Genomic DNA, 21,873 nt, shown 5'->3' on the forward strand with positions numbered 1-21,873 from the left:
AATAAGTATCTGGATGTTACAAACTATTAACAAGAAACGTTTACAAGTTTCTCGTGACAAAACATCTGGAATACTATTCTCGTTCATGTATATTCAAACTCTGGCAATTAAATGTAACCATATATTCATGTATGTTGACTTTTGCTCTATGTATTTTAATTCACATTCACTTATGTTGGAAAACACAACTTGATCTATATCGAACTTGTTTGTAAAATAAAACAAAGTCATTCAATTATTAGAAAACTATAGATCGATAATTTTAAAAAGTGTGCAAACTGCAATAATTTGGTAAATACGTGTTCATATTTATAGATTTCCATAAATCTGTGTTTTAACAAAAGTAGTACCATAAACCTGTGTAGAAACTGAGTTCCAATTTGCAATTAACTTTTAAATCGAGATAAATTATTATAATTACACAAAATGTCTTTACATTGAAAAACAATTGCACGTATTTCTGAATGTATCTAAAATAAACCCAGTTTATCAATGTATAGGACTTTTGTCTCCAGCGTTCAGGCTTGACATATGAGCTAAGCGTATACCATTCATTACCTCAACGTAGCGGCGGATGAATACACGCCCGTTCACGCTAGTTTCAAAACAAAGTAAAGAAGTCCGGTGTCGAGAATATTCAAATATATAATGAGAGCGTCAGTATGTAAGTTCACTTCACTTAGAAATGAATTAAATCCGCCATACATCACCACACACAAGTTGTAGTCAAAAATGAAAAAATATTTCGACCATTTTGAAACAGTAAAATTCAGAACTGAGCTCTGAGGTACACAACATTCATTTATATCGAGTGTTTGCAACAGTAATCTTGACATTTTGTAAATGCTGTAAAAATATACACACATTTTAAGAATGCAATATAGGGCAGTACATACCTGAAAACAGTACACAACACAAATATAAGTGTATCGGTTGATTCCAGAACAACCACGTTTTAATATGCTACACAGAGAGCCTGCACAGTACACCACATGGCACCCAGAAAACGGCTCATCGCTTAGTGTCGAAAGGAAGCCAGCACACCACTCAGTGCCGAGAGGTCTGTACGCCACGTTCTGGGCCAATGATCCAGCACACCACTAGGTGCCGAGGATCCAGCTCATCGCTTAGTGCCGAAAGGAAGCCAGCACACCACTCAGTACCGAGAGGTCAGCACGCCACGTTTTGAGCCAATGATTCAGCACACCTCTTGGTGCCGAGGATCCAGCTCATCGCTTAGCGCCGAAAGGAAGCCAGCACACCACTCAGTGCCGAGAGGTCAGCACGCCACGTTCTGGGCCAATGATCCAGCACACCACTTGGTGCCGAGGATCCAGCTCATCGCTTAGTGCCGAAAGGAAGCCAGCACACCACTCAGTGCCGAGAGGTCAGCACGCCACGTTTTAAGCCAATGATCCAGCACATCACTTGGTGCCGAGGATCCAGCTCATCGTTTAGCGCCGAAAGGAAGCCAGCACACCACTCAGTGCCGAGAGGTCAGCACGCCACGTTCTGGGCCAATGATCCAGCACACCACTTGGTGCCGAGGATCCAGCTCATCGTTTAGCGCCGAAAGGAAGCCAGCACACCACTCAGTGCCGAGAGGTCAGCACGCCACGTTCTGGGCCAATGATCCAGCACACCACTAGGTGCTGAGGATCCAGCTCATCACTTAGTGCCGAAAGGAAGCCAGCACACCACTCAGTACCGAGAGGTCAGCACGCCACGTTTTGAGCCAATGATCCAGCACACCACTTGGTGCCGAGGATCCAGATCATCGCTTAGCGCCGAAAGGAAGCCAGCACACCACTCGGTGCTGAGACGTGAGCGTACCACACGTTGCAGACTGATAGCCAGCACACCACTTAGTGCCAAACTCGGTGGTGATTGTTTTGCTTTTCGAATGATTTTATTTAGCACATGCAAAATATTGATATCAATTAAAGCGGGGATGTCGTTACCTGCGCATGCGTCAGACGGCTATCGCGTGTCGTTTTTAGCGTGTGTTGTTATCGTCGCTAGGGACTCACCAGCGTACGCAGGTGGCGACCCTCCCGCTTTAATGCTAGAAGCATTATATTATTATTTAAAATCAAATAAACCATACTGAATGACATGGAAACAGCTTTTTTCTCGAAAAGATTAACTTTTTAACGAAAGGCAACACAGCGTACCTACCTTCACAAAGCAATGCCTAACAACTACTTCAACTGTACTCGATTTTTAACACTTTTGTAAATTTCAATACGCATTATTTTGAAAGCAATTACCCCATGTAAAACGCCCGGGTTTGCATTATTTATTCACCAGAATATCGGGCGCCTTCATGCAGCTACACAGAGTAACTTAACTATTCTTTTTTTCACAATCCAATGTGGATCAAAGTTTGGGAAAAAACTTCAATTGTGAGTTACTCTTCCTCAACCTGAAAAACTAAGTTTCTTATTTTGGCGGTATCGTCAAATGGCATCTTCACTTCTTCCACTTCTCCGTCCACTTCCGGTGATCCTGAGTCCAATCGCTGCGATTCCTCTTCATTGGGATCCCCAGGTACCGGCAACCAGTTGGGTTTGGCCCTTTCGCATTCATCAAGCCAGTTTTCAATTTCTTGTCGTTTATCTTCTGATAGAGTGTAGAGCGCATGCTCATATATATTCTGATTTGTTGCTTCCCCGGAATAAACTTGTTCGTTGTCCGCACACTGTTCTAAGTACGAGTTCTTTCGTTTGATGTCTGTAACCGTCTTACAGGAGAATCCTGAGTCGTCGTTGATTTTCGTTGTTGTTCGATCTTCTTTCGATTTTCTTCGCAAGGAGTCGCTTTGTAGTTTACTTTTTCGGCGCATTTTTTTTGCCGATTTCGCGCTATTCGGCGGCGCTAGCATTCGCCTGCCAGCAGACGCCTTTCTCTCTTGTTGTTTCCGATATTCGTCTATATTCTGCTCCGTGAGTTTTAATCGGTAATTATCCACGGTTTCCACTTGTTTTGCATCGGACACTACAGAATTATGTTTCTTTATTTGCGGAAGTCTCGCAAGACTTTCTTTGTTTATTATTTTTGGCACAATTTGTTTTTCCCTTTTCTTCTTGTCGTGCTCGCGTCTTTCAATTGGCTCTAAAGTGCGCCTATAGAGGGAGTTCTTCTTCCAGGACCTGCGCACAGGGTATGATGGGATAGGTGGAAAAGGTGGGTTTGTGGTTTGCTCAGCTCGATGGTTGAGCGAATCCTGGTTTGTGTAATCGACAACTAACGAAACTGACAGTGAGTTGGTTTCCTTGTTATAATTGCTATAATTATTATTGTGGTCATGGTAACGATACGGTTTCCTTTTCTGATGTATTTGTTGCTTAGTGTCATTGATGGGTGGCAAGTGAGAATCACTGTTGCTCCGAGAACGGGGCCTTTCGTTCTCTGTGTTTTCGTTCACTTCTTCAAACATTGACCAAGTTTGTCGAATGTCTGGTAATTTAGGAAGAGAGTCTTTCACGTTTTCCCGCTGTAATCGCTTACGCTTGGTCCCGTGTCGACGCCTGGCGGCTGCCAATCGATAAGTCTTGCTATACAAGTGAACATTGGGCGATTCCTGAATCTGCGGCAGATACAGTCGTTCCTGGACGTCATTGAGAAAGTCTGATTGTGTTTTGACTTTTTTAACTTGGGCATTGGCTTTGGCCCAGGACCTAGCCCAGTCAGATGGCGATGACATCGTATTCAACACCCGCACGGAAGTAATAGCCATTCGGACGAATCAAAATGAGAACTGCACATCAGTGAAAACAAATTTCTATGAAATTGTCCAAGTCGATGTGGACAATAAAGTAGAACGTATTAAACACTGGTATTGTTATTCGTTGTTGAAGTCATCCACAAAGAGGTCCTGCCAAATGTGGAATCTGAAAAATGAAAGAACAACAGAATTGCGCATTGATAAATAATTAGGTCACTTAATGAAATAGCGTGAGTAAAAGCTTGTTTTATTCGTTCATTATAGGGAGGGCTAAAACCAGTTATTGTTGACAGGTCACGTTTGAGTCGCGCCAATCAGTGAAATCATTGTAAGCGCGCCCTCAACGTTATAAATATGGCAAAATGTTCCGGATTTGAGTTCATTTGTTCTGTAGAGATGATAGAGTTTTCTGGCAATAATTAATAATTTGTTATTAATAATTTGTCAGCGTTAGATAGAAGTGGTGGATAAATTACAACCAGCAAATACTCTCCAGTTCAGTTTTGATGCTTGACGTGGGCGCTATTGCTTTCAATGGGCTTCGTGACCAAAACTAGAAAGTAGATTTTTATTGTTTAAAGCCTGTTAAAAATTTCTTTAAAAAATTGGGCGGTGGTCGTCGCGCAGCGCGTGTTCGAATTTCATGTAAATAAACAATGTATTTTACACGCATTGTATACGTCGCTATGAGTCCGATATCGACCAGGACGCGGCACGAACGGCGACTGCCGCCATTTAAAATTATTGTTGCTAGGTGTTGAGGAAAGAGACATAAATGTTAGTAATTATGGAAAATATATGTTGTGAAATATTATCAGTGGAATTAAGCAATGCCATATAAGATACTTGAAAGTGGAAAGTTGAAACGTAAACTGAAACATGAATATTTGAATTGTTTGCCGAAAGAGGGCGCTGTATAAAAAGGACATATTGAGTAATCACAGAGCACGTTATCGAGTTTTACGCAATAACTAGATAAAGCTTTGCTCAATATTTCAGTGAAATGCAGCCCTGTAAATTGATGTAAAACGATTGGCCGTTGTTTCTAGTTGTATTCGCCACATGAGCCGGACTGGCGAGATATAGGCTGAAATTCTTCACGTCCAGTCTCAGGAAAAGAGTCCGACTAATCAGAATCGTACAAATTACATTTTACTTTTATACTTAACATTATAATATTTTCTCTTTCTTTATTATTTCATTATTATTATACTTTTATTGCTACTGTACTGATAGACATACTGTATTTCTAAAGATGCAATAAATATTATTATTATTATTATAATCAAGCATTAAAATTCATACAGGACAAACTGTCAAGAACCTAAGACTATTTTTTGTGCAATGGCTCTTTGTTGCGTATAATAGCGGTTGTGCATTGTACGTGTCTCTGTTTCCATGTACTGTGAGATTTACTAACGAAGAAATCGGGTACTTTGGGCTCACGTTTGTTTTTTGAGCTCAATAAATCGCGTTTGAGCTGACGATCGGACAAAACATGTCAGGTAACATTACATATGATAACTGTTCAAACACAAGGAACGAGAGTTGACAACACGATCCACCGTTGTTAGGTATGTAATCACCCCTAGTTACCAGATATAGTCGATATGGCCGGCGTTTGTTGAACGAGCTCTATGAGGCCATGACCTCTTGTTCTCAGGCTGTGGACAAACATTTCAATCTTGGTGAACCAGCCCACTTCATCGAGTTTGATGAGTTTTGATCGAGGTCCATAGTATAATGTAAGACAAATGCGACTCTCAGTCCGGTGTTCTCAGCTTTGTCACAAACTCCACTATCCGACCCTCAATATACAGCCTTGATTGTGACGAAGAGTTTAACTCGAAACGTCTGTCTTTTTTATCTCTTGTAGTATTTTACCATTTTCCCGCTGATCGGTTATATTTTGCTCATTCTTGTTTGTGAATATATGAGTGCACCAGATTCGTGAGCAGGTTATATTTTAAATATCTGATGTCATATCACGTACGTGACAACATGTGAAAGCATAAATTGGTCTGGGCGTAAATGTTGTCGTTAAATCGCAGTCATCTGATAGTATCAACGCGCATCTTTCAGTAAGCTTCGCTATAAATGGAATAAAATGAAACTACGAATTTAAGAAAATAAATAAAAAACAAATTGATGAAGAAAGCATATAATTTGTAATTATTCTTTCTTTGGTATAGTTTGTAGTTTTATGTCATGCGCTGTTGATCAGTTATTACTGTAAATAGCGCAATGTAAGTAAATAAATTATTATTATTATTATTATGGATGATCAAATATATATATTCATTACTCAGTTCCAAATATAATTCTGTGAGTACGTCATATTTTAGTAAATATGTTGAATAAAATTAGTCTAAAACTTGCCGTCCACTATCTACAATCTTCTCGTGTGTGGGGGTTAAAATATAACATGACACTGAGTCAGGGACACACTCTGTCGATGTTTGTTTGTACATTTTTTAAAGATCGCATAGATATGATATCGAAGAACTAATTTTGAGCATAAATCTAAGTTTAAATGTTCCAGGCAAAACTTTATAATCAAAGGTGTCATCAACCGATCGAAATAAATCAAACACGACTAGCTTAGATTCAGTACGCCTTAGTGGCATCAGATGCGTTACAATATGGTTATTCTGTTTTTCCCAAGGACTTTATGTCAAAACTTTATTTGAACATGTCTGCGACCCGAATGCAGAGCGAATTGTCGCCGAGAGACCCCTAAGATAAACGCGGTTACTAAATAGTTGACAAAATCTGTATGGACCACTCTGAAAACAGTTGCTCTACCAATCCTTTTCGTGGACAATTAAAGGGCGGTGGTCGTCGCGTAGCGCATGCGCATGTACTAAACAAATAATTTATTTTACACGCGTTGTATTCGTCGCTATGAGTCCCATTTCGAACAAGACGCGGCGTTACAACCACCACCTCTAACATCGTCGCAATACTTTACAGGAGAAAACTAGTTTTTATATTCAACCGTGGATGGACGTTTGGAAAACCATAGCAACGAAGGCACAACAAGCTTGAAATGGCACAATTTTTTTTCGCGGGCGCAAAACGTTAATAGGCTGGGTTGGCAACAACATCAACTCACTGTGAATATAGAATGCATTTGACCTTATTGACATATCAGCACGGAATATCATACAACTATTAAAGAGCGAATACAAGCAATTATATGTATCGATTCAAAGCCACAATGATTTTGTAAAAAATGCTAACATAAAAATCAGTAAATAGTTAGATCTGTAAATGCGATGTACGAGTATACGGCAAATACACAATGAAGTAAGATACTAATAATTCATATTTCATTCTTTCATTTCTATTCGTAATATAACTGTAATTATTTCCGTTCCTTTAATGTGTTGTCAGTGCTGGTAGAAATGGCATTGAACTTTACCCCGTTTGTAACTGAACCTGAACTGTCAACACAGACCATGAATACTTGGCCTTATATGCATTTCGCTGCTTGTGACGTCAGAGATCTAACTCGCACGTGTTCGTCTAGTCATTTGTCACGTTACTGAACCGTCTTTTGAATGATTTGTCTGTCGCATTGAGGTGCGCGTCTGCTTAGAGTGCCGAAGCTCCTTGCCTCAGTCATTGAGCTTGAATCTCGCGCTGTGTGTTCGCGTGCTCGTTATGTACCTGTATTTTTTTATTTGATAATTAAACATGAGCGCTTTCTAAAAAATCATCATGTGATCAAGAATATTGTGACAGTGACGTCACACAATGGCCAAATTCCATTCCCGTCAGTGAGCATGATGATATAAACCCTCTATCATCAATGTCCCGAATAGCTTATCATTAATCGTACGTAGTTCACCGTCTTTATTGACATTGTCTGTACATCTGAATACCACCTAGTAGCTTCGATACTACGTCCACGTAGGATAGTAGTTAGTTAAAATAAATGAATCGGTTTAGGCTCGGACAACTAATATTAGTTGTCTGAAGTTTAAGCGTATTGAATCGCGACAGATGCAGACTGATGACAATCCCAAGCGCAGTTAGGCAATTACATGATACAAATGTTAACACATGCACATATTGTCGTACATGGCCTTAGGCTTTAAAACTTAACACCCCCTTACCCCGTAGAAAATATCTGTCAGTTGTATGTATCCATGCATTGTCTTCTAAAATATCTGGCGTTGAATGCAATACAGGACCTGAGATAAAATACGTGGTATCACTGTTTGTTTAAGAGCTTAAGCCACAAGTCAACTTACGCACAAAGGAAAAAAACAACAATTATTCAATGTGCCAAGGTTCTTCAAGTCTCTGTGTCATAGTTGTTTTGCAGGACAACAGATTTCAAAGTAGTACTTATTAGATTCGAGGTTTAAATCACAGTATTTTCCGAAGATATCATCATGCCACACTAGCCAGTATATATTCAAGTATATCTTTTCCCTCAAATAGTGAAAAAAAATAGATTCAACAAATTGAATCAGGAGAAACTACTTAAAACGTACATAATATTTGAAAACAACATATATTCGTGTGTACGTTAAAACTTGAGGAATTCTTCGCAGCCTAGAGTCACAAATATGGAGATAGCATTCAAAGGGCACGATGAAGTACTGATCGGATGACTGAACGATTGGTACTTGGAGATAAGTGAAGCATGTGAGCCCGGCAACGAAAAGCCAGAAGACAAACACAAAATGCTACAGTGGATTGACACTTGTGGGAAATTTATCACCGTGTTGCGCGAGGCTTATGTCATCGTACTTCTGCTATCTCACTCTTTAAGACTGTGAGAGAGAAAAAGTAGCCAAGCTGTCTAGCTTTTTTGTTCTCGTGCGTCATGCTGTAGTAGTTGTTGTTGTTGTTTATAAATTAAAAAAAATAAGTATTACCTTTTTTGTTTTAACTTATTTTAAAACATGTTGAATGTACTTGGTTTGATAATTCTAAAATTTGGCAATTGTTTGAGTGTAGTATATAAACGGAAATGAACATTTGTGTAGATATCCGATATGACCTAGGTATATAAACATAACGACAACTACTGTGCTCGGTTTCCATTAAAGAGCAAAGCCTTTAGTTTGTGCAGTGGATAGTTATTCATCTAACGTGTACCTCATCGCTCAACAGTAGTTGTTCCGACTTAAAGCGACTGTACATGTGTCAACAACTAACTCGAGTTGTTATTAACAAAAGGTCTATGACCGAACATATACGTTTACTTACCGTCGTATGTTTTTATCGTCAGATGGATGTCAGTAAAATCAGTGTTCCGTGACACAGTCGTTGTGCTACCATCATGTAAAATGTATCGTAGTAGTTTCCAGTGAGTGCCAGTCACGAGTAGAAACCCTACCTTTTGTATCACACATCTGCGCATGCTCAATACGAATTCTGCCTGGCTAACTCGAGTGTAAAATATAAAGAAACCCGTTGCCACGCTCCCAGTTCTCTCACATTCAATCCCAAACTAATAAACGGTGATAGTTTTTTTATTTATTCTTATAAACTGTAAGATGAAATATTCATATAAGATATTATCAGAATCATCCCCCGGTGGATTACCTAATATCATTCTTTAAAATGAAGATTATAAACGTGCTCCAATTTAACTTGTATGTTTTCAAGTTAGTCTGATTTTAAGGGAAATCAACAGTCAATTTAGGGATGCGTGTATTGAGAACAATATAAACAAAATTGCGGTGTTCGGGAATATACAGTACTAGAATTTAACCTCTGTTCGTATAATCCTTTAGTATAGCCTACCTTATCCTCTTACATTCAAACATCTGAAACATACTACCTTGGGGTTTAAAAAAACAAGGTCCATTACAAGATGATGATGAAGTTTAAAGACGTTTCATAAACATGATCGATGCTGTCATCATCAACAACTTGAATACTGAAATGTAAATAATTAACCAGTGCCCTTGACGAATGACGAGTCTAGCCAGACAATAGCTATAGACTATAGAACTGACTTCGGATCGAAGCAAACCTGCCTTAGACTATATAAATGGATGTTAAAGCCCTGACACGAAATTCTGTATGTGGCGTTTATTATCAGTAAACTGGGGAGTCAGTTTCAGTAATTGGGGAAACGCCGCGTATTAAAAGTATTATGAATACCAATATTTATGTTGAATACACCACGATCGATGGTAGGTGGACTGAATAGAGACGATCAAAATAATATTCCAGGCGTTCTTTGTTTCCTTATAGAGTAAGTAGAAATTGCGACAGACTCGGAACGCTGGAGGATATGTTGTATTGACTGAGGTCGAATAAAGAGCTGGTCGAGCTTCGGTAGTCTTAAAACTGCCAGTGGAAATACTAATACTGCTTGAGCAAATCATATACAATTAGAACATTCAAATCACGCTCTGTGCTAGCTGTACTGTACTGGCTAATCTTTTCTTATTCGAACACGAACAACTGCTTCCCTTGTTAAAAGATTGACATTGCACCGTGATATAAACCGAATCCATAACCACGTGAGAGAAGCAAAAACATGTCGAAATGATTGATAATGACTAACGCGGCCCGTAAACATAAGTGTGATTTAGGTCAATGTTTAGCAACGATGCCAATTTTTTAACGAGTCAGTAACCATTGACTACCACTTCCTCTTTTCCCTGAGCTTTTCTCGCCTCGACTGGAAACTGGCATTTTCCCCTGCATTGGTTATTCCCGTGTAGACACATCATAGTGGAATTTAATTTCAATATATGTATATAGGTACGGTGAACATATATCGCCCTCAGTAGCGTAGTTTATAAGGCTGAAGTGGAATCCCCATAGTAGCCCAGTGTGTCCACTACTGATAGTCTGTCATGTCAGATTATTGCACCTTTAAGCTGAGGGTGTTATTTTATATTTATACGTAATAAAATTAGATTTGCGAATGTTGCTTGGTGATGACTGACAAGTTATTCAAAACTTATTTAAAAACTTACCAGTGGTTACGATGTCATTCACCCACGGTGACTTTCATCACGATGTAGTTTGCAAAATTATTAACTGGACATTTAACTTTGCTCTATGTCAACTACTCCAATTAAAGGTGAGTGTATACATTCAATCTACGCCAGAACAACTTCTCCCCAAGGACATGCTAGTCACACTCTTGTAACTAGTTTCCGAAATGAAACCACATCCCGTCATTAAAGCCAAAATACAATCAAAGTTAACTGCACACTGTAAAAAGTGTTTGACTCATTAAGTGTAACAGTTCACACTAATGAAAACACATGCATTATTCTTGGCTCTTACAGTCTTTTCACGATTCTGAAAATAATATGTTAGTTTTTGCTCATGCTCAAGACATACAAAACAGTTTAGACTCAGGGCTATTGTTTTCAAAGAAAAAAATAGACAAACAGCAATGGTCGTTACCCGCTAAGGCAAATAAATGTATTTTTTATGACGTCATGCTAGAAAACTTGAAACGTAAATGTGAGGATTGGTAACACTCAGACAATCGCGGAGTTATTATTTCAATGAAAGCAAACTTCCTCGTCACGGTATTGGACTTGAAGGAAAAAGTTGTATTTCCGGAATAAATATATCCAGTGTCAGTTGTTCTAAGCATTGGCAATTAAAGTTCCGCAGGTGGTTCTGTGTAGGTCCCATGCGACTTATGCAATTTTCTTAAAATATATCTGTTTAACAGTCGTTTTTTTTGTAAATTGAGTAACAAAAATTCGACCTTAGAGAGTTTTTGTTTTATTTTCGCGTTAACTTTGTCATATCTAAGTTATATCGAGGCAGGGGGCGTTTTCTATTTTAATAATAAGTTACCAATCGTTTTTGTGGCATTTGCAATGCATATATTTGCTGAGGCGTCGAGTAATCTGTTTGGTGACTGCTATTTTAACGTTACCTGATATTTAATCAGTTAAATCCAATAGATACGGCATCGTACAATGTGGGGTACCCCTCCCCTCCAATCACGCCTGCTGAACTTGAACTGAGTTGACTCGTGGGTAGGTTTTCATGTGACAGATATTGTAAATTCTTCCGTCCACCAGTATATGAATCTACTGATGTCAGAAAAGTGTGAGAATACACTCAGCGTGACCGTTTACTAGCATATGTCATACTTATTTGAAGTACAATATAACATTTTATTTGAGGGGAGAAAATGCGGACAAAATAACGCTGCCCGCGTCTTCTCCAAAAATATGACAGTTCAGGAAACGTGCATGCGCCCTGTGGGTGGTAAATATTATCAATTATTTTACAATCTATTTGAAACGCCACGGAGACAGAGATATGTCGTTTAAAAGACATCCGGTATTTTATATAACTGGGTCGACGTTTCTTTATGCACTTGTGGATTTAGTGTTAAGAGAAGGATTTAGACAATGCGATGAAATATTTACATGGATTACCTTGCAAACACGTGCATACATCGTGTCAGTGACTACCTACAGTTATATAAATCATAAAACGTCCCTCACCTTTCCTAAATTCATCCCAGATACCGATGGGAAGTCATATTTAATCACTTTGTTGAAAGTCAGCGGTTTTTCCGAATTATTTAGTGTGAATTTAATGCACCATCGTATTATGAATGTAATATATCATGACACGTTTTATCTTAATTTGATAATAGAAAGTACGGTGTCAAATTATATACCTTATACAGATACAGGCAAGTGCGATGTTTCTATGGCATGTGTGCGTGAATATATCATGAATACTGTCAGTAATTTACTCATGACATAATTTAAGCCAAATATTTAATTCATTTATTTTGGTTCATTGACACGTTGATGCTGTTAAATTCTGGCTAGTGTGTGGCACTGTACCGTAGTCATTTCTTGAAGTATTATTACGTAATCTGTCCGATCGAATTCTATTTTACCGCTGACTTGAATTTCTGTATTTACTTGACATACTTTGTTGCTTACGACTATATGCACCCCTGTAATATTTCGTTGCCATGGTGAATCGCGGCAGTAAAACGTGGCAGTAATAAATTAAGGTGTTACATGTGATGTATATATTATATATGTATAGCAGTATCCAGACTAAACTAATCATTTATGCGTTGTCATAAGTACCTATAGTTATTCTTCGAGTTGTATTGTTAAGAGTGTTATTGTGATTGCTAGGGCTCACGAAGGTCGCATATCTGAATAGAATATAGACACAAAGCAGACAGTGCTAGAGACGTGGTATATGACTAGCAATAGTGGCTAGTGATCGGATTGCATTGCTGCGTGCACAGATATCATTGTATCGAGCGGGACGAGTGTGCAAACATTATCCATTTCAACGGTCTGATAAATAGGCCAAGAAATTACCTAAAACACCAATTCTCAAGTTAAAGATGTATTCTGAGTTTTTATATTTCACTTTATTTCAACAAAAATGTGTTTCCTTAATACATTCCGCCTCTCATTCATTATTTGTGTAACACCACATATCTGATATTTTAATCAAAAGTGACCAATCATGGCATGAATTATGAGCGGCATGCACATATTGGCAAGTGATTTTGCTTATTTGTAAGCATGATTTAATTGCATTGTTGGTTTCATTTTATAAACTCATATAAAGCTTATATAAACCTCAGAGCAATCCAATATTACAACTCGTCTGGAAATCAATTTATATTACATTCACATACGGACTCGGGAGTTGTGTTATCGTGAGCTTTTTGGCAGATCATAATTAAAATTATTATACCGAACTGGTGGTCCAAAATACCATTGACCTTTGTATAAAGTTAACAATATAGAAAAAACTAGTTCTCCGTGGACGCACCGTGACGAGCACCACATCTTGCGAACGCAGTAATACGCCGCATCGCCGCGATGAAAGTATTTGGGTACAGGAATGCGAACAATCCCAACTACTCAATTATTGACCCAACCCTGTGAATAAGAATTCACATCTTACGTATGAACGAATAACGCAATAAAACTATTAACAAACAAGCACTATGCAATTGTTTGTGCCTCCCAGGAGAAAGTAATCAGACAAACTATCGTTCGCGTTCATACCTGTGAATTATAAGTGTTCGGACTGCGGTGTGTTTGATACCGCCCTTATTTATGCGGGGTACATGCACATGCACCACCCCAGGTCACAACAGATTCCAATAAAACTAATCCGCGTTTCTTTTAACGAGTTGTACTATTGTTGTACTAATCTATGCGTCTTGTAATCACTGCTAGAGTTATAGTCAGCGGAAGATTGATTCGATCGTAGCTAACACTGGGACTCTATTTGGTTCCTATCAATATACTCGCGTGAGTTTGAATACATTTGGGGCTTAGATTGGGTATTATGTTAATCTGGTAAAACGTGTGACTGTTTCAATGGCATTTGTTAATTTAAAACCGGAGTTTGAAAGTAAAAGGATCGTCTGGTTATGAGTTATGAGTCTGCTTATAATAGTATATGAAGTTTTTCTGCAAGGCGCCGCAGTGAATTGTGGGTAGAAAGTAACTTGCTGACTCCACGGTATCAAGCTATAATTTCAATTATTGAATGTTATTCAGCACTTTAATGCATTTTTGATTTTAAGTGTGGGTGCGTCTAATGCGCTTTTGACAGATTTTTCGAACTTTTGCTCAATTAATCCGGCTTGCTCTTGCGTCCATAAAAATCCTATAACTATTATTACGAATTTTCAATTCAAAATGGCAACTAAATTATGTAGAGAATTAGCACAGCTTCACGGAAACAAATGTGGGTCCCCTCATATTTTGTATGCTGCTTTCCATATATTTGATGTAACGTTCCACTTAGTAACTTCGAATATAACAAAATTTTAGCACTTTCAAAATGTACACTTTGTTACTAGATAGTGTTATTGGCGCCCATTGTGACCATAGTCGTATGATGTGCAATGTTGAATAACTTACGTTTGAAATATGGAGATTTGCTATCGCTCTTTTATATCAATTACAATTGATCTTAAATTAAAATCACTGTGATTTTGAAACACGTAAGATTTCATTCATCATAAAACTACGCAAATGCACGTACTCGTTGAATTAGTTGTACGTATGAATAATTGTAAGCGCATGCGTAATTCCTTGCTTTCTCTAAACTATTGTGTGCAAGACTGGAACAACGTTTTTTTGTTTTTTGTTTTAGATGTCTTGATATGGCTTACTGCATGACATATACATCAGTTCGGGTCATTTATTTCCAGTCATACAGCTGTTCCATTAGCTTTATCACCAGAGCTGGTAAAGTAAACATCCCATGATGTCATACTTGATTAAGAAACAGATACCGGTAGTACGTACCATCATTCAAACACAAATCACCTAGGGATAAACTGTTGTCACTTTACTGCCATCGTGTGTTGAATGTGTGGCGCCTAATTAAAATGTGCGTCTATACAAGTTAAACAGTTGTTGCGTGTGACGTACAGTAACAATACAAGAACAACTCACGCACATATATAAACGGTCGCCATGCCCTCAATAAAATGTCGGAATTTAGTTCAAGACGGATTTTATCAATAGTTGTTATGTAAAATCCAATCACCATGTCAGTTACAATAAAGAATAAATAAAAGACCAACAACAGATTACAGTAAACAACTCATGTTTTATAGCCACACGACCCGTCCATGACCTTTACCCTGGGAAAACTATTCCGCCATTCTACATGACACTTGAAAAGTTGTTTCTTTGTGATCGCAGACTGTTATCGCATTTGCTGCCACTGTCGGTGTTTTGTACAGTGGTCAAACTTTGAGCGAACACTTTTTTTCAACATAAGTGTAAATCGCAGTGAATGAAATGCGTGTGGCGGCAACACCAATTAGCTCATGTTATTCGACTCATCGCCTCGTGTAGGAATGGCACTGATAATTATATTTGTGAAGGATTTTCAAACCAAATATACTTTGCCAAATTCTTGCGATAACATAACATAGCGTACCACGACCGGTGCAACCCAACTTGCCTTCCGTACTCGCATTGCTGCTTGTAAAATTGGCTCGAGAATACCGGGAACACCTGTTGAATTTCTTCTACGCGAATTGATTCTTCGGAGCATGTATGCCGCCAGCAGCGTTGATGACAAATCAAATGTAAATTAACACACATAAAGACGATGATTTTATTGACGCACTACGCTTAATTTTACTCCCGTTGTCGATGCTTGCTCCAACAAATTTGTTCCAATCGAACGGCACAAATATCGCGCCTCAAATCGAGGTATTTTATCACAATATCCAATGTTTTATTCCGGCGGCACTCCCATGTTCTCTCCCCTGTTTGTTGAAACACTCACTTATCCTCACATATCTGAGATCTGAGCAACGTCGGAATTCGTACAGTGTACATTAAAAGATAGCCTTCCAAGATAATTTAATTAATTGGTGTATTGTAAATATTGTTGAAGCAAGTGAACAAGATAAAATAAATTCAAAAACATCATTTAGGGTTCATGTATATTTTTGTAGTGTGAAAAAACAAGCACACGATATATTTTTATATTAAAATATATCTACTACTCATTAAACATACATGTTTGGGTAATTTTTGGTGTTGATTCTTGATAAAAAAAATATTTGTTATGATTTATAATGAAATAAAATTTTTGAGGGACATACCGACATTCGCTCGATGATATATTGGAACCTCCGGTTCAGCACGCCCGGATATAGCTCTGAAACAGTACCTATTTAGAGGGTTTCTCTATAGAGGGTAAAGTAGCGTTCCGCGGTGACGTTTTCGAACAAATCATTCTTTCCTTGCCCACAATACAATTTGTTTTATTGTTATAAGACACCCGTTTTGCATTGTTAATGGTCAATTATAGACTCATATGAATGACAGAAACAAACGGTATTTCCATACCTGCCCTTTACTCTAGTAATGTCGCTATCTATTGGTATCTCCCGATTATCAGAATTGACAAGTTGATGTATATTCTATTATTATACATCTGTCTCCGTAACGCTATAAGTTACAGCGTGTCGTAATTTTGCGGTATCTTACGAGGTATTTTCATTCTACCATATAAGGAAATGCGAATTCCAAATATGGAATGATTACGCGCGTAAGCGTCCTCTAATAATAAAAACAAACATGGCCCGGTCTCCACACAAAGATGTTTGCTGATTCTGTTCTAAACTTTTTGAATTTCGGCATTCCCGTGATGTATCCTTGGAAAGAAAAGATGTATACTAATAAGGTTATTACGAGGATACCTCAAAGTATGCACTCAGCCAGTACGCCGCGCATTCTCGTAATAACCTCCTATTATTAAAGCGCGGTAGTCGTCGCGCTGCGCATGTGCGAGATATATAGGTCTCATATAAACAAAGATGGCGACTTTGACTGTTGCGCAGATCAACGAGTTCGAACTGAGACGTTTCCAAGCTTTAATTAGGCAATTTTCATGTGATTGGAAGGTATCGAAAGAGTCACCGTCGGTAATCAGTGCAAGTCGCGCCTAGGTCAAACCTCATATTTGTGATTTCCATTTGAAAAACGCATTGAATTGTGGGAAATCAATGTTTATCAACACAAATGTCGCACATGCGCAGCGCGACGACTACCGCACTTTAATTATAGACTGAATCATCATTAGAGGAGTCGACAAACTTACTATAACAATAGATTTAACAACACCTTCAAAAACAACTACTTATCTTTTTTTTCACACTGGTATTATTTCTTATTACATTAATAGACACAAATGGTCGCCGAGACCATTTTGAGAGCAACAAGTCACGTGATTTGCTTTTGCCACTCAAAGAGTGTTCCATTCCGGTGTATTCCTCTATATATAATTATGCAAACATCACACCACGACTCATTCGCACTTAGCAACAATACTCAGTTATATGAAGGACTTTAAAATGAAAAATGTTTAAGTTGTGAAAAACATTGTTACAAATCACGACATAAATTGAAGTTCGAACACTTTAACTGTAGGTTTTGAAGTGTGATATATATTGAAAAAAAGTCTATATGAGACCGTAGTCAAATATTTGCATTACGTTTTAAGATTAAAAACATCATTTCCACAAATATAGTAATGTGCAACGAGCACTAAATAATTACGTAACCATAGAGATTCGAGTACCCTTCAACATCTCAATGAAACACACAGGGCGATTACGAAAAGGTGGGACTCACTGAATGCCAGTGTCACGTTATTGTCGTATGCAAATTAGATATGTTAAATCATAGTTATATTTAATACCCCTCATCTACACGTTAATTTGCGTCTAGACTTATACCAGTTAAAATGGTGGAGGTAACATATTTTTAATTAAATGAGAATGATGATCGCGATGTGTGGTCTGAATACGAACAACATCATTAGAATATCTATAGTTCACATTAATGCAGGTAGTCATTTCTGAGGGACTCTGACATTGCTTTTCAAATTATTCAAAAAAGAACGGCCTAATAAATTGGAGAGCGCATGCTGTGACTCAAATTAAGTACACACAATCGGCAACATAGCCCGTTCCCATGGGAACATCTATACATTCACTCCTGGAGAAGCCATCATGGCTAAAGGAACACTATTCGACGTAGTGACCTAATTCCCGTTATAGTGCTCAGTTTAAACAACAAAGTATTAGAGCGCATCATGCATTATTATTTCAAATTTTGGATAACTTTAGTGTTGTGTTATCATGGAAATGTCAAAGTTCATACACAATTTACAGTGGCCCGAGAATGAGAATGATTTGTGGGATCACCTTTTTCATCCACGTGAATTAAATATACTGTACATTTTTTTTAGTTTGAAGTTAATGATATAACGACCCAAAGAAGCAATGCATGTTATGTTGCTTCCAACATCGACGTTCAAGAACCATCTATTATAAAGGCATGTTGAGATGTTAGGGTCATTTCCATATGTGGTAAATACTGCATCTGTATATGTAAGCCAGAGATGAAACGGATGAGAGATCGACTAATATATGTCATGAAATTAATCAACACCTCATTTCTATCCTTATTCATGGACATCTTATCATTATAGTCCGCTTCACATTTCGCACTAATTGGATTTGCCAGTAAACATGTAAATTTCATTTTGTTCTTGTTTTATTTTGTTGAGCTACACGCAAATTTTGCATACAACTCCAAGTCGGTAACACTTATGCACTTGCCGCGATTACAGATTTATAATATTAAGTTGTATAGTATATTCACATCAAAACAGGAAAACACACCATACTTGAAGTCAATATTCAAATTAGTGTTTCAATGGTTGTTCGGCTTTTTAATCGAAAATCACTCAAAAGAGTTAGCGACATTCGACTGCTGAGATTTCAAATAAATATTTCTGCTTACAATCACAACATGGCGGGGTTTCACAAATATGTAAATTATCTTTATATGTGGCCAATGTAAGAAGCGCCACAGGAGGGATATTCATAAATCTCGTTTTAAGCTTGAGATTATTCACGGTTTGATTTTAAGATGTAATTGGCAAGAGGTATCGTTGTCATTGTGATTATTTTTTGGAATTACCAACCTCTACATTTTCTGAATTTATTTATTTATTTCCCCAATTTTAATATAAAATTTGGGAATGTGTCTTCGCGGGACAACGAGTATGACACAACTATTCCAGTAAATCCGTGTTTTTTTAAATAAAATCCAGGTAATCTACCTGTACGGAATATCTATGTAGATAAACAAGGTCTATGACCTATATATACTTGATATATGTATAATTAAATAATTTCTACGATATATACATATCATTAAATATGTCATCTACAAGCCTATTAATGTCAGTAAATATGTTTTCATGACATATACTGAAAGACTAATATATATGGCATATTAACGCAGAACCATGTCTGTCACATGACATATCTTTTGTACTTCAATAAATCCACGTCATCGTGTCTATATTGACGCCTGTATTCAGGGATACGATTGTCTGACACAAATGTTCTTCTATTTCACAATAAACCATGCAGGTTGAATACAATATGTATCTGCTTGCTTGAATTACAGTATACAGTGATTTTGAACCGAGGATGATGAATATTGAACAAACGTATGACGTCGTGTCGCTTACACGAACGATGTTGTCATAGTAACCATGGCGACTGATCTCTTGGTAGTTTAACATGTGTATGTATTCGTTGAATCGACCTTTCCTCCGTTCCGTACAACTACCAACCTACTGACAAAAGATCAATTCGACGATCAAAAAAATTCTAATTTGCACGTAACAACAGTTTGGTCATGTAGATTTTGCCTGACGATGTACCGTTCGGCGATGGCCGCCACGACACCACACACAACCCACGTCGACCACGAGTCGTTGGGAACAGGGTAACGGGTCCTCGTAGAGTGACGCGGCGTGTAACCTACGTATTAATCTCGCTACCAACATGCCACTTACAAATAGTTCAGCCTCTTGTTTACCTTGTTGACCGAGATTTGTCAAATTTTCTAATTATAAGTAGCCGTGATGTGTGGACAGTATGGCCAACAATGGTCCATGTTACTGTCGTGTTAGTGAATTTTATGCACTATCAGTCATCACTATGAGCGATAAAATCAACTAAACTAGAAAGTACTTGTGTTTATTGAAGGTGACTTTAATTTTCATTCTAACTGAAAGCGCTTTTAATAAAAAAAGAAATACCTAATTAACGCACACAGGGTGTTTGAAATGACGTTTGCCGACGGGAAGTCGTCGATTTAAAACCAAATATGACATAGTTGGCAGCAGATGTCGGATCCGTTCACAAACACATTGTGTACACATTTGCAAGTCCTGAATAAGTGCGTAAGGTGCGCATTGGTAATATAATCATAGTGTCAAACAATTCTGTTCAAATTATCAGGTTCGAGGAGCGGGGTTATTCCCAAATAGAAATATTGTATATAGGTCTCAGCAACTTTTAGAAAACGCTTTCTCTGCTCAGTTTTCGCTCATGTCCACTTTCCGCCCTCGCCTCACCGTGGCCACTTCGAGAGGGGGACACCGAGATTGCGAATCTGTGCGATTGGGATTCATATCCCTAGCGTAAGAACCTTGATATTGATTTTGTATATATTTAGTAAAATAATGTAACTAAGTTTACATTTACAATTTTACTGTTGCGTGAGATCATTGTTATAGATGGTTTGTTGTATTTTTGGATTTGACGTAATGACAATATGTACGTTACAAATTAAATTAATTGTAGCCTAGGACTACGTTACAACATATCACCGAATTTAAGAGATGTGGCTATATTTCCTGTTTCAGTAAGAAAACGACACGTTTCCCAATGTAGTTGATACACATCCAGCTGAAAATATAAGTATCATACACCAACGGTGTGTTTGTTTGCATTGTTGCATTTTTTTTGAAACGAATCTCTAGTCTGTTACTAGGCGACATCAAGCTACAAGTTGATGAAGAAACAGGATAGTATTACGCCTGATCGCAAATTAACAATATCCGCATTCAAATTCAGCCTGCGTATCCATAGTCACCTGATGAGGCGATAAATGCTGCTGGAAGAGCAATATAAGAATGATGTCTGCTCAGAAATCAGTATGGTTGCTATCGATTGTAGTCTAGACTCCCCATATCCGTAGCTCAGCGAAAGCTTTTAAATCAATGTATCAACTCCGGTTTTATATGCATCAAAACGTTGCCAAATTCCAGGCACTCGTGCAGCTAACAATGTATACATCACAAATCGTTAAAACATAACATGATCATTAACAGAATCACCGTTCTACGCACGGGCACGTCAATTATGTAATCAACGCAATAGCCAACGCACGAAATTGCGCCACCCTTGGATAGAATATGAATTAGAACAAGAGCACAGATGCGGATTGGATATTTACATAACGAGAAAAAAAAAACAAGATCTAAAACGCATGACCCTAGGGTGTGGTTGACTTTCAAAGCATGTATGCACAATAAATTGTTAACAAATATGCGTCTAAACTCACCTGTATAAATATGTATGCTTCACCGGTTCAGCATGTGTTAGACGCTTGGCAACCGTGTCGAAATAACGCTGATTTCTTCCAGATATCTGTAATATTAATCGTGGAGAGTTACACGACGTGTACGTAAGATACATAATACATGGCGACGTGTTGTGGTCTGGAAAACACAAATGAGGAGGCAGCTAGCCAGTTCATGTTCTCTCATTTCAGGCGGTGTGATTT

The 21,873-nt window shown here is 38.0% G+C and overlaps 1 protein-coding gene across 1 annotated transcript; it reads right to left on the reverse strand.

Moving 5' to 3' along the window:
* Nucleotides 1–124: 124 nt before the first annotated feature.
* On the reverse strand, nucleotides 125–21,867 carry LOC144345064 (uncharacterized). Its single transcript, XM_085507849.1, has 2 exons — nucleotides 21,652–21,867; nucleotides 125–3,893 (listed from the first exon to the last, which is right to left on the reverse strand). Exon 2 carries the CDS (start codon nucleotides 3,737–3,739, stop codon nucleotides 2,411–2,413), a length of 1,329 nt encoding a protein of 442 aa, XP_085363975.1. The 5' UTR covers nucleotides 3,740–3,893; nucleotides 21,652–21,867; the 3' UTR covers nucleotides 125–2,410.
* Between the last annotated feature and the right edge of the window lie 6 nt (nucleotides 21,868–21,873).

The sequence above is a fragment of the Saccoglossus kowalevskii genome, chromosome 14 (assembly GCF_978046115.1).
Source record: "Saccoglossus kowalevskii chromosome 14, keSacKowa6.1, whole genome shotgun sequence".
In the NCBI taxonomy this organism is placed as follows: Eukaryota; Metazoa; Hemichordata; class Enteropneusta; family Harrimaniidae; genus Saccoglossus; species Saccoglossus kowalevskii.

Bases quoted from the DNA above. Each gene is read 5' to 3' on its own strand.
- LOC144345064 (XM_085507849.1), bottom strand. From the start codon at position 3,739: ATGGCTATTACTTCCGTGCGGGTGTTGAATACGATGTCATCGCCATCT.